Source organism: Ictalurus furcatus, chromosome 22 (genome assembly GCF_023375685.1).
Source record: "Ictalurus furcatus strain D&B chromosome 22, Billie_1.0, whole genome shotgun sequence".
Lineage (NCBI taxonomy): Eukaryota > Metazoa > Chordata > Actinopteri > Siluriformes > Ictaluridae > Ictalurus > Ictalurus furcatus.
In genome coordinates, this window is record NC_071276.1 from 18,859,979 (window position 1) to 18,872,478 (window position 12,500).

General features: G+C 42.2%; 1 protein-coding gene across 1 annotated transcript in view; it reads left to right on the top strand.

The window, feature by feature from the left end:
• taok3a (TAO kinase 3a) overlaps positions 1–12,500 on the top strand; it is a 34,795-nt gene that overhangs the window by 7,737 nt on the left and 14,558 nt on the right. The window contains 10 exon segments of the mRNA XM_053610755.1: positions 951–1,158; positions 1,584–1,655; positions 2,116–2,217; positions 2,616–2,661; positions 4,116–4,212; positions 4,439–4,552; positions 5,206–5,297; positions 6,353–6,446; positions 7,002–7,083; positions 9,045–9,212. Coding sequence (XP_053466730.1) covers positions 1,027–1,158; positions 1,584–1,655; positions 2,116–2,217; positions 2,616–2,661; positions 4,116–4,212; positions 4,439–4,552; positions 5,206–5,297; positions 6,353–6,446; positions 7,002–7,083; positions 9,045–9,212 — 999 coding nt within the window. The 5' untranslated portion in view covers positions 951–1,026.

Sequence of the window (12,500 nt, forward strand, 5' to 3'; positions counted from 1 at the left end):
ATAAAATAATACGTTTGGAAACACAATGTAGATGGAGACATACTAGTAAAAAAAAAAAAAAAAAAGGATAAAAATTCTTTTAAAGCTGTACAAACCATGCAAAAAAATAAAAATAATAAAAACTTTACCAACAGTGTAAGTAAAATGAAATGTAAGCATAGAAATAGGTATAAATTAAAGCTGGAGGCAGCATTTAGAGGGCCTCACACACAATTGTGCAGACAGGTTTTAAGATGACGTGATCCAAATTTGATGATTTTTGGGTGTAATTTGTAGGAGGTGTAGCGAAAACACTGATTACGTTCAATCATTTTTACATGTCATCGTAACGTCTGACCTATAGGTGGCGCCGTCGTGAAATTTGTCGCGTAGCCTCAGGTCATAATCCTGAAGAAACGTACCAAATTTCATGACGGTGCGAAAAGTCGTTAATGAGACACGGCGTCACTTCCTGGTCGGCGACTTCATCGCTAGATTTGTTGGCTTGTTGTTACAGGTGAAAATTAAAATTCCGTTCAAAATTCCGTTCCTTTTGTGCGGATTGGTCTGAAGATGTCATGAGCCGAATTTGGACAAAATTTGTAGGAGGAGTAGTGGGGGGAAAAAAATCGAAAACGAGAGTATTTGACCAAATCCAAGATGGCTGAACATCTAATTAGGCAGAAATTGACGCCATAGGGTCCGTTGAGCTCAGCGTGATCCAAGGAATTGAAATTTTCGCCACACGCTTCAAACGTTATGGGTATATAAACGCACTTTGAAATTTGGCCAAACTTTGACCTGTTGGTGGCGCTAGAGCTTTGAGAGCTTAGGATGCAGATTTGGTGTTTTTGTAGCTGAAAGTGTCCTGAATCTTCTGAAACTTCATCAAAGTTAATCTTCCTCTCTCTCTGTGTGTGTGTGTGTGTGTGTGTGTGTGTGTGTGTGTGTGTGTGTGTGTGTGTGTGTAGGTAGAGCAGGTAAATGCCGTGGCCGGCGGATGCGTGTGAGCAGCGGGTGGTCTCCAGACGTTCAGGCTAACCCACCATGCCGTCGTCCACGCAGAAAGTAGTGCTGAAGGACCCCGAGCTCGCAAACCTCTTCTTCAAAGATGACCCGGAGGAGGTGTTCTGCGACCTCCACGAGATCGGCCATGGGAGCTTCGGCGCCGTTTACTTCGTGAGTATTCTCCAAGGGGGGGAGAAAAAAAACAACAACAAACAACAACGCTTGATTAATATTCACTCGCTTGAGTTCTTGACGGATATTTTTAGGTACCGAATATGAATTTCCCTATAAGGAGACTCAGTAACGTGAACATCGGTCGAATCGTATAATTATCAGTGACTTGCTGCGATTTTATGGACTTCTCTGCTTACGTAGATTGGTTCCAAAGTTAAAAAATTGTTTTTATTTATTTATTTATTTTATTTTTTTTCCCACAACCACTAAATTTACATTACACGCTAACCTTAGCTAATGTTCTTGGCAGTTATTAGCTGTGGAAGAAATGACTAGAGCTGAACGTTTTCCAGACGCCGGTTTGTGGGTCACTAATGAAATGTTTCTGCCCTGTTGTCTTTCGTTTTATTCTTCTACCACAGGCCCGAAACTCCTACACCAGCGAGGTGGTGGCCATTAAGAAGATGTCTTATAATGGCAAACAGACCACAGAGGTGCGAACCAAAACAAGCATTTAAAAAAGAATAATTTAATAGATTAAAGAGCTCAGTTTAGTCCAGGTAATAAGATAAAATAATAATAATAATAATAATAACCATGTAGTAATAAATCGGCTGACAGAATTAATTCAGTCCTTTAGGATAATTATTGTCCAGAATATACGGTATGCTTAAAGGATCATTGTTATGTTTGGAACAGTTTTACAGGAATAATTATTACATGAATAAAGCAAATATTGCTCTTAGGCGTTAATTAGAATTATGCAAATGAGACCATGTTAATTGGTGGCAGCTAACTTTATCATTCCCGCTTAGAATTTGTTTACGCTGTTGAGTAGCAGGCAGTAAGGTCACATTTTATAATCTCTCGTAATTCAACCTGCTGTGTGTGTGTGTGTGTGTGTGTGTGTGTGTGTGTGTGTGTGTGTGTGTGTGTGTGTGTGTGTGTGTGTAGAAGTGGCAGGACATCATTAAGGAGGTCAAGTTTCTAGAACAGCTGAGACACCCAAACACCATCGAGTACAAAGGCTGCTACCTGAAAGACAACACTGCCTGGGTTTGTATCACTAAAGCCCTTCATACATAAACACGCATAAGCGCTTATTCCTATAGGTCACCATGTCGTAAAAAAGCGGCATTTAACTCTACTCGCAAGTTGACTCAAGGCCCGCGGTATGTCACGTGACATTTTAGGTGGCATGACACTCGAAGGGGTGAAATGACTTGGCCACAGTAGTAGCATTATGTCACTTTGACACCAGTAAAATATGCTGAGCTTCAAAGTCATAACATGCCTGACGTGCCTCCGAACGTCTACGTCACTTGATGATGTTGTTCTGTCAACTAGACATCAAAGTTGACCTAAGCAGCCTTTACGATCGTTTATACAATAGAATTGACATATATGGCGGATACGGCATTCTAATACACTGCTATTATCTTTTTGTCTTTTAGCTGGTCATGGAGTACTGTTTAGGCTCAGCCTCTGATTTATTAGAGGGTAATCTCTCTTTCACTCTCTCTCTCTCTCTCACTCACACACACACACACACACACACACACACACACAATTTGGTGTACAGTTGTTCTGTGCAGTGATGCACTACACGGTCTGTACATGCAATATGCTGTTTACACTGTGTGGTCATGTGGCACTGTGTGGCTGTGTCTTGTTATACTGAAATTCTGAAATGAGTGAACATGAAGGCCAGATTTTCAAAATACAATCCTAAGAGGATTAATTCTCTTTACAGTTGTAACATTTTAATCTGTTTTGTGATAAGCCCAGATCACAGTGATCCTGGATTCCACATCAAACGCCAACATTCCACTTCAAACACCAACGTTCCCCAGTAAAATTCCAACGTTCCCCAGTAAAATTCCAACGTTCCCCATCAAACACCAACGTTCCCCATTAAAATTCCAACGTTCCCCATCAAACACCAATGTTCCCCATTAAAATTCCAACGTTCCCCATCAAACACCAATGTTCCCCATTAAAATTCCAACGTTCACCATTAAAATTCCAACGTTCCCCATCAAACACCAGCGTTCCCCATTAAAATTCCAACGTTCCCCATTAAAATTCCAACGTTCCCCATCAAACACCAGCGTTCACCATTAAAATTCCAACGTTCACCATTAAAATTCCAACGTTCACCATTAAAATTCCAACGTTCCCCATCAAACACCAGCGTTCCCCATTAAAATTCCAACGTTCCCCATCAAACACCAATGTTCCCCATTAAAATTCCAACGTTCACCATTACAATTCCAACGTTCACCATTAAAATTCCTACATTCCCCATCAAACACCAGCGTTCCCCATTAAAATTCCAACGTTCCCCATCAAACACCAATGTTCCCCATTAAAATTCCAACGTTCACCATTACAATTCCAACGTTCACCATTAAAATTCCTACATTCCCCATCAAACACCAACGTTCCCCATTAAAATTCCAACATTCACCATCAGACACCAACGTTCCCCATCAAACACCAATGTTCCCCATCAAATTCCAACGTTCACCATCAGACACCAACGTTCCCCATTAAAATTCCAACATTCCCATCAAAATTCCAACATTCCCCATCAAAATTCCAACATTCCCAATCGGACACCAACGTTCACCATCAGATTCCAACGTTCACCGCCAAACTCCAACGTTCGCCATCAGACAATTACAAACAAACATCCTTCAAAAAAAGCACCAACATTTACTGATTAAACACTATCACACACCAGCATTCAAACAACTAATCCCCAGATTCACCACAGAATTCTCACTCTTAACGGTCTTTCTTCATTGAACACCAACATTCTTGTTTAAACACCAGCATTCTCCATCACACGCCAACATTTTGATTTGGCCGAGTTGTTGTTTGTTGAGTTTAAAGCATGTGCTTGTTTTTTGTTTGTTTGCTTTACTGCTGCTGTTGTGCTGTTTGTGCAGTTCATAAGAAACCACTGCAGGAGGTTGAAATCGCTGCCATCACCCATGGTGCCTTGCTGGGACTGGCTTACCTGCATTCCCATAATATGATCCACAGGTGAGTTCCTACCTGCCTTCACTTGCTGTGTGTGTGTGTGTGTATGTGTGTGTGTTGTCAAACGTTTATTATATTAAATGAGTCCGCACGCTAAAAAAGGGTGTATTATTTTTATGGCTGTTATATTTGTGGGAGGAATGAGGACCTGTACTGTCTTTTTGTACTGTACTTATTTTTCTCATTCTCTCTCTCTCCCTCTCTCTCTCTCTCTCTCTCTCACTCACAGAGATGTCAAGGCGGGAAACATCCTATTGACTGAGCCCGGTCAGGTTAAACTGGCTGATTTTGGCTCCGCCTCCATTAGCTCGCCAGCCAACTCGTTTGTGGGGACGCCATACTGGTCAGTGTCTGTCCATCACATTTATGACACGGATGAATGACGGACAGAGCAAGACTGAGCTGTGGAAACACAGGGAGACAGAGACGGAGATATGGAGACGGACAGAGAGTAGGAGAGCGAGAAAGCGAAAGAGAGTAGGGCACAGGGACGAATAGAGAGACCGTCAGACCGAGACAGACACGGAGAAGAAGAGAGATAGAGAGAAGGGGACGAGGTCAAACAGAGAGACTGAGGGAAGGCGAGAGAGAAAGGGACAAAGAGAAAGGGACGGGGACAAGTAGAGAGAGACAGAGAGATGGAGACGGTCCGAGAGAAGCAGACAGACTGAGAGAGAAGATGAGAGAAAGAGATGGATAGAAGGGGATGGGGACAAATAGAAAAACAGACGGAGACAGACAGAGAGAAGGAGACAGGGACAGAGTGAATGAGCGAGAGAAAGAGACGGCGTGAAGGGGAGAGAGACAGAGAGAACTAGACGGAAAGAAAGAGAGAAGGACAAATAAGGTGACGGCGAATTAGTGGCACATAAAACAAAACAGAACAGTGTCCATTAGAACAAGGACGCTGGGACACGGACAGGGGCAAAACTTAGCCTTGTTTTTAATTTGAGTGTGTGTGTGTGTGTGTGTGTGTGTGTGTGTGTGTTTAAACAGGATGGCTCCTGAGGTGATTTTAGCCATGGACGAAGGCCAGTATGAAGGCAGGGTGGACATCTGGTCTCTGGGGATCACCTGCATTGAGCTAGGTCAGTAATGTGTGTCTGTGTGTACAGTCAAGTGCAAAAGTTTGTGTCCCCTTTCCAACAAAATTGAGAACTTTCATAGTAGCAACAGACAGAGTGTGTTACGCTTCCCCGCTGTTGCACTCGTGAAGATTACGGCATTAATAATGTGCGCCTCTGATAATGAGGAGAAAACATCATAGGAAATTAATCAGCGACGGGGTGAGGGTGGTGTTTAAAGTTGATTGTTTACCAATAAGCGCATATCCAGCGTGTGGTTTACTCGCCTTTAAACTACAGCAGTTTGCCACGAATTCGAATTTTTTTAACTTCGTTTCTACGCCGTCCTTTTTTTCCTCCGTTTATAGTTACATGTAATGTTGTGCAACGTCTACAAAACAAGTTCGTTCCTGTTCTCCCTGACCTTAAAGCAGCTATAAACAATCGTTCCCTCACCAGCTTCTCTTTTTTTTTTTTATCTTTTCTTTTCCGTGTTACTCAGAAACATGTTCACCACGTTCATGTTGCACAGAAGCGTAAAACTCCTCTCTCTCGAAGATGTCGGAAGACTTTAAAGTTACATCTTTCCCTCTGGCTGTTCCGAAGCGCTGACGCCGGAGACTCCTTACGTAACGTGTTGAATAAACCGTAATCGATGAGTTCTTTTTCGTCCGTTTATGTGGAGCATCGGCCGTGCGAATCTCTGTGAATGGTTACTGTTACTATGGAAACGATAGCGTATTCGATCGGGCACAGTACTGCAGTACACTCAGAGCTGCTGTTACAGAAGATTAATTAACATTAATTAACACTTTCTGACCAATCAGATTTGAGAAGCCGACATTTGCATTGTTATATATATATGTATATATATGTATGTGTGTGTGTGTGTGTGTGTGTATATAAAGGTTCAAATAGTATGTAATAGGATAATTGATTTTGAGAGATGTCATTTTTTTTCCTCACAGTATATTATTTAATTGATTTTTAAGCGATTTACTGTTAGCTACATTTATATTAGATAATCAGAAATATAAAATCGGGATTTTTCAACACTCCCCCCCCCCCCCCCTGTATAGCCGAACGCAAACCTCCTCTGTTCAACATGAATGCTATGAGTGCCTTATATCACATCGCTCAGAACGATTCGCCCACGCTGCAGTCCGATGGCTGGTGAGTAAACACACCCCTACACACACACACACACACACCTACACGCGTGCGCACACACACACAAAATTCTGCCCATTATACTACTGCATGCTGTAAAATACTAATTCACGAATTAATAAAAAGCAAAACAAAATGGAGGATGTTCTTGCAGTAATCACTAATTAATAGCTAGCTAGTTTACGCTACTGCGATTTACACTTACTACTTTCTCTATCAGTACATCATTTGCTGTCCGAGTACTGCACGTGATGTTGTGTAAAATTTTGGCTTCCTGTAGGTTGCTCGTTTCTATTATTGCGGCACCACACAATGAATCATGGGTAGTATAAAATAAGCTGTAGGTACGCGGTTTATGCGTTAGCACTCGACGGCGTTGACCAAATAAAGTAACTCGCCGTCATCCAACTGCTTCCTGATGCACGTTGTTCAGACTTGCTGACATTTTGCATACGTTTGAAATCGAACATTGTGATTCTTTAGAAAATAATTTTTCGTATGTGTGGGGTTTTTTTTTTTTTTTTTTTTTTGCTTGTTTGTTTGTTGTTCTGGGTGCAGGTCGGATGCGTTCAAGAACTTCGTGGATTACTGCCTACAAAAAATACCTCAAGACAGACCCTCTTCAGCTGAACTCCTGCAAGTGAGCTTATTCACACACACACACACACGCGCGCGCACATGCACACGCACACACGGGCACGCACACACACAGGTGTGAGTAACTTGCTCAATATTGAACGTTAAAGCAAGTCGCCTACGCTCTCTCACTTCCTCCTCACCATATCATTTGCAGCTTCCTGCTCTGACAGTGTGCTTCTTACTCATCTGTCCCCGCTGACTCACGGGAACACACATGCGCGCGCACACAGGCGCACACATGCGCGCAATCCACCCACAGAATATAGTGATGCCTATGTTATCCACTCATTTCCTGTACCAGTGGGATCTGTGGAAAGTCAATACAAGTGTGTGTGTGTGTGTGTGTGTGTGTGTGTGTGTGTGTGTGTGTGTGTGTGTGTGTTTTGTTGAATGTGTACATTTGATATAATGCCAGTCTCGCTCTCTGACCTAAATGAGAGTCATAGGAGGAAGCGCTCACGCTTTCGCTTTGTGTAGTCGGGCTGTATGGCTTATGATCCATTTTTAACTCGTAATTGTATACACTAACGTAAAATGTTTGTGCAAAGCATCAGATGGGAATAAGGTCTGGTCATGACGTAGTGTATTGGAACGGGGATTGGTCATGACGTAGCGTATTGGAACGGGGGGGTTTGGTCATGACGTAGCTTATTGGAACGGGGTTTGGGCATGACATAACGTATTGGAACTGGGTTTGGGCATGACGTAGCGTATTGGAACTGGGTTTGGGCATGACGTAGCGTATTGGAACGGGGATTTGGTCATGACGTAGCGTATTGGAACGGGGTTTGGTCATGACGTAGCGTATTGGAACGGGGTTTAGTCATGACGTAGCGTATTGGAATGGGGGTTTGGTCATGACGTAGCGTATTGGAACGGGGTTTGGTCATGACGTAGCGTATTGGAACGGGGTTTGGGCATGACGTAGCGTATTGGAACGGGGTTTGGGCATGACGTAACGTATTGGAACGGGGTTTGGGCATGACGTAGCGTATTGGAACGGGGTTTGGGCATGACGTAGCGTATTGGAACGGGGTTTGGGCATGACGTAGCGTATTGGAACGGGGTTTGGGCATGACGTAACGTATTGGAACGGGGTTTGGGCATGACGTAGCGTATTGGAACGGGGTTTGGGCATGACGTAACGTATTGGAACTGGGTTTGGGCATGACGTAACGTATTGGAACTGGGTTTGGGCATGACGTAACGTATTGGAACGGGGTTTGGGCATGACGTAGCGTATTGGAACGGGGTTTGGGCATGACGTAGCGTATTGGAACGGGGTTTAGTCATGACGTAGCGTATTGGAATGGGGGTTTGGTCATGACGTAGCGTATTGGAACGGGGTTTGGTCATGATGTAGCGTATTGGAACGGGGTTTGGGCATGACGTAGCGTATTGGAACGGGGTTTGGGCATGACGTAACGTATTGGAACGGGGTTTGGGCATGACGTAGTGTATTGGAACGGGGTTTGGTCATGACGTAGCGTATTGGAACGGGGTTTAGTCATGACGTAGCGTATTGGAATGGGGGTTTGGTCATGACGTAGTGTTGGAACGGGGGGGTTTGGTCATGACGTAGCGTATTGGAACGGGGTTTGGTGGTTATGTGATGTATTGGAAGGGCATTCATAAGGCGAGAGGGACTGCTTCCTTGTCAGTCTGTTTCCCAGCTCACGGTTTTGTTTTCACGTCGTTCCTTGCTATCCTTCCCCTTGTTTTATCAGATTTTTGGCTTTAAAGATCACGCTGAATAAAAATACTTGGCATTAAAATCACTTATTGCCTGAGCTATTGCGCTATACATATTATATAAGTCATAAAAATGCATTTTTTGGACACAAAATGTCTCACTGTATTAAACCTTTTCTCTTTATACCATCTGTATATGCTCCTTTAGTTTGCACAGCCCTTCTTTGCACGCTGACGCACGTGTGGCCGTGGTTCTCTTCTCTTTTTCAGCATGACTTTGTGCGTCGTGATCGGCCTTCGCGGGTCCTCGTGGACCTGATCCAGAGGACGAAGGACGCCGTGCGGGAGCTGGACAACCTGCAGTACCGCAAGATGAAGAAGATCCTCTACCAGGAGAAACATAACAGTCCGATGGGCGAATCCCAGGAGGAGGAGGAGGTAGGCGCAAAGAACGCTAAGGAAATAAACAGTCTATTGTTGATAACGCGTCTCAGTTTTGACAGGAAACGGACCGGTTGACCGTTAACGCACCAACATTTTCTATCAAACGCCGTTACTCAACTTCTTCCATGGCTTTATTATGTTCAGGAGTAGGTCTAACGATAAAGAAACACCAATGAGGAACGTTCTAGAAACCTTCCAGCAATCGCACACAGGACCGTCTGCTTTCATACGTATAGCATCTGCTCAGTTTTTAGCTGTGATGGAATTCTTGTGAGGTGATACGGTTTCCAATCGAAGCCCAAAGCTGAGCAGTCTCTGAGTTAAAACCTCAACATTTCTCCACTCGTGGGATTCGAACTTGCAACCACTAGTACCAGGTACCAGGAACTACCAATAAACACCGCATTTATTTATATGGTAGGTATTAAAGAAGTGGGACAGCGTCACATTCTAAGGATTGAGGTTCACGAGAAGTTTAAGCAGCAGAGAGAACACGCTGAACCCGATTAACAGGATTTACAGCAGATTGCTGCAGAGTCTGAACCGATAAACCCTCACACCACACACCATTTGTTGATACCTTGGGTCTCATATGAATGCCACCTCTTTGTGTGTCTCACGTGTGTTTGTTGTGTGAAGTCTGTTACAGATAAACACACACACACACACACACACTGAAATATTGTGCGATTAAACCCATATGTTGAGTTGGTGTTTCAAACCACATTTGAGTTTAGGCAGGTTTATCGAATGTTCTACCCCCTGTACAGAGAACGTCGGTGTTTGATGAAGAATGTTGGGATTTCATGATGAATTATGTTGTGTTTGGTGGATGTTGGAGAATGTTGGTGTATGAATATAAATGATGGTGAATGTTGGTGTTTGATGGAGAATATTGGTGTTTGATGATTGATGGTGTTCAGTAATGAATGTTGGTGTTCGATGATAAATGATGGTGCATGTTGGTGTTTGATGGAGACTATAGGTGTTTGATGATTCATGCTAGAGAGTGTTGTTTGTTCGAGAATGTCAATGTTTAAGGAAGAACGTTGGTATTCGATAATGAGTGTTGGTCTTTTATGATGAATGCGGGTGAAAGTTGGAAAGTGTTGGTGGTTGACCAATGTTTCTGTTTGATGTAGAATGACTGAGAATGTCGGTGTTTGGTGGTGATTATTAGAGAATGCTGTTGTTTGATTGAGAGTGTCGAGGTTTAATAGTGAACACGAGTGTTGATATTTGATGATGAATGGTGATGGTGAATGTTGGAGAGTATTTATGTTTGATTGTCGGTGTCTGATGGAGAATGTTGGTGTTTGATGATTAATATTGGAGAACATTGGTGTTTGTTAATGAGTGGAGAATGTTGGTGTTTGATGATGAATATTGGAGAACATTGGTGTTTGTTAATGAGTGGAGAATGTTGGTGTTTGATGATGAATATTGGAGAACATTGGTGTTTGTTAATGAGTGGAGAATGTTGGTGTTTGATGATTAATATTGGAGAACATTGGTGTTTGTTAATGAGTGGAGAATGTTGGGGTTTGATGATTAATATTGGAGAACATTGGTGTTTGTTAATGAGTGGAGAATGTTGGTGTTTGATGATTAATATTGGAGAACATTGGTGTTTGTTAATGAGTGGAGAATGTTGGTGTTTGATTAATATTGGAGAACATTGGTGTTTGTTAATGAGTGGAGAATGTTGGTGTTTGATTAATATTGGAGAACATTGGTGTTTGTTAATGAGTGTTGGAGAACATTGGTGTTTGTTAATGAGTGGAGAATGTTGGTGTTTGATGATTAATATTGGAGAACATTGGTGTTTGTTAATGAGTGGAGAATGTTGGTGTTTGATGATGAATATTGGAGAACATTGGTGTTTGTTAATGAGTGGAGAATGTTGGTGTTTGATGATGAATATTGGAGAACATTGGTGTTTGTTAATGAGTGGAGAATGTTGGGGTTTGATGATGAATATTGGAGAACATTGGTGTTTGTTAATGAGTGGAGAATGTTGGGGTTTGATGATGAATATTGGAGAACATTGGTGTTTGTTAATGAGTGGAGAATGTTGGTGTTTGATGATGAATATTGGAGAACATTGGTGTTTGTTAATGAGTGGAGAATGTTGGTGTTTGATTAATATTGGAGAACATTGGTGTTTGTTAATGAGTGTTGGAGAACATTGGTGTTTGTTAATGAGTGGAGAATGTTGGTGTTTGATGATTAATATTGGAGAACATTGGTGTTTGTTAATGAGTGGAGAATGTTGGGGTTTGATGATGAATATTGGAGAACATTGGTGTTTGTTAATGAGTGTTGGAGAACATTGGTGTTTGTTAATGAGTGGAGAATGTTGGTGTTTGATGATTAATATTGGAGAACATTGGTGTTTGTTAATGAGTGGAGAATGTTGGGGTTTGATGATGAATATTGGAGAACATTGGTGTTTGTTAATGAGTGGAGAATGTTGGGGTTTGATGATTAATATTGGAGAACATTGGTGTTTGTTAATGAGTGGAGAATGTTGGGGTTTGATGATGAATATTGGAGAACATTGGTGTTTGTTAATGAGTGATGGAGAACGTTGGTGTTTGATGATTAATATTGGAGAACATTGGTGTTAATGAGTGTTGGAGAACATTGGTATTGGATGGTGAATGATGTAGAATTCTCTAGAGCGTTGGCGTTTGAACGTTAGTCTTCGACGAAGAACGTCAGAGAATGTTGGTGTTTAACGGTGAACCGTAGTGTAAATGTTGGCATTTGAAAGTAAATGGTTTTTTGTGTTTGTTCTAAAGCTTTCACCAGATGTCGCTAGTTTTATCATAGCAGTCTAATTAAAAAAAAAAAAAAAAACGACAACTCAGACACCACAAATGAAAATCGTCGTCGTTTGTGATTCACATCCTTGTGCTAATCTTTCCGTGAGCGCTCCGTGTTTTCGTTAGTCTTCATCACACATCCTTTTGGAATAAAATACCACTGAAGTGTTGTGATGCGTCAACCTTTTCAGGATCGCGAGCTAATTTAAGCCTAATAGCTTTTAATAATGAGACGTTTCCCTCTAATGGCCGACGGTAGTGAGCTGCTCTCACTGCCGATTCACGCCGCTATTATTTTTCATCTCGAAGCGTACATCAGCAGCGGGGTCAGATGTGTGTAGCGGCTGTAATCGAATCATCGTGTAACGGTTTGAAGTGATTACCCTGAATGCGAAACAGATATTGAAAAGGTCAGAGTAATCGCTCTACCTGTTTATGGCTCAGTCGCTCCATC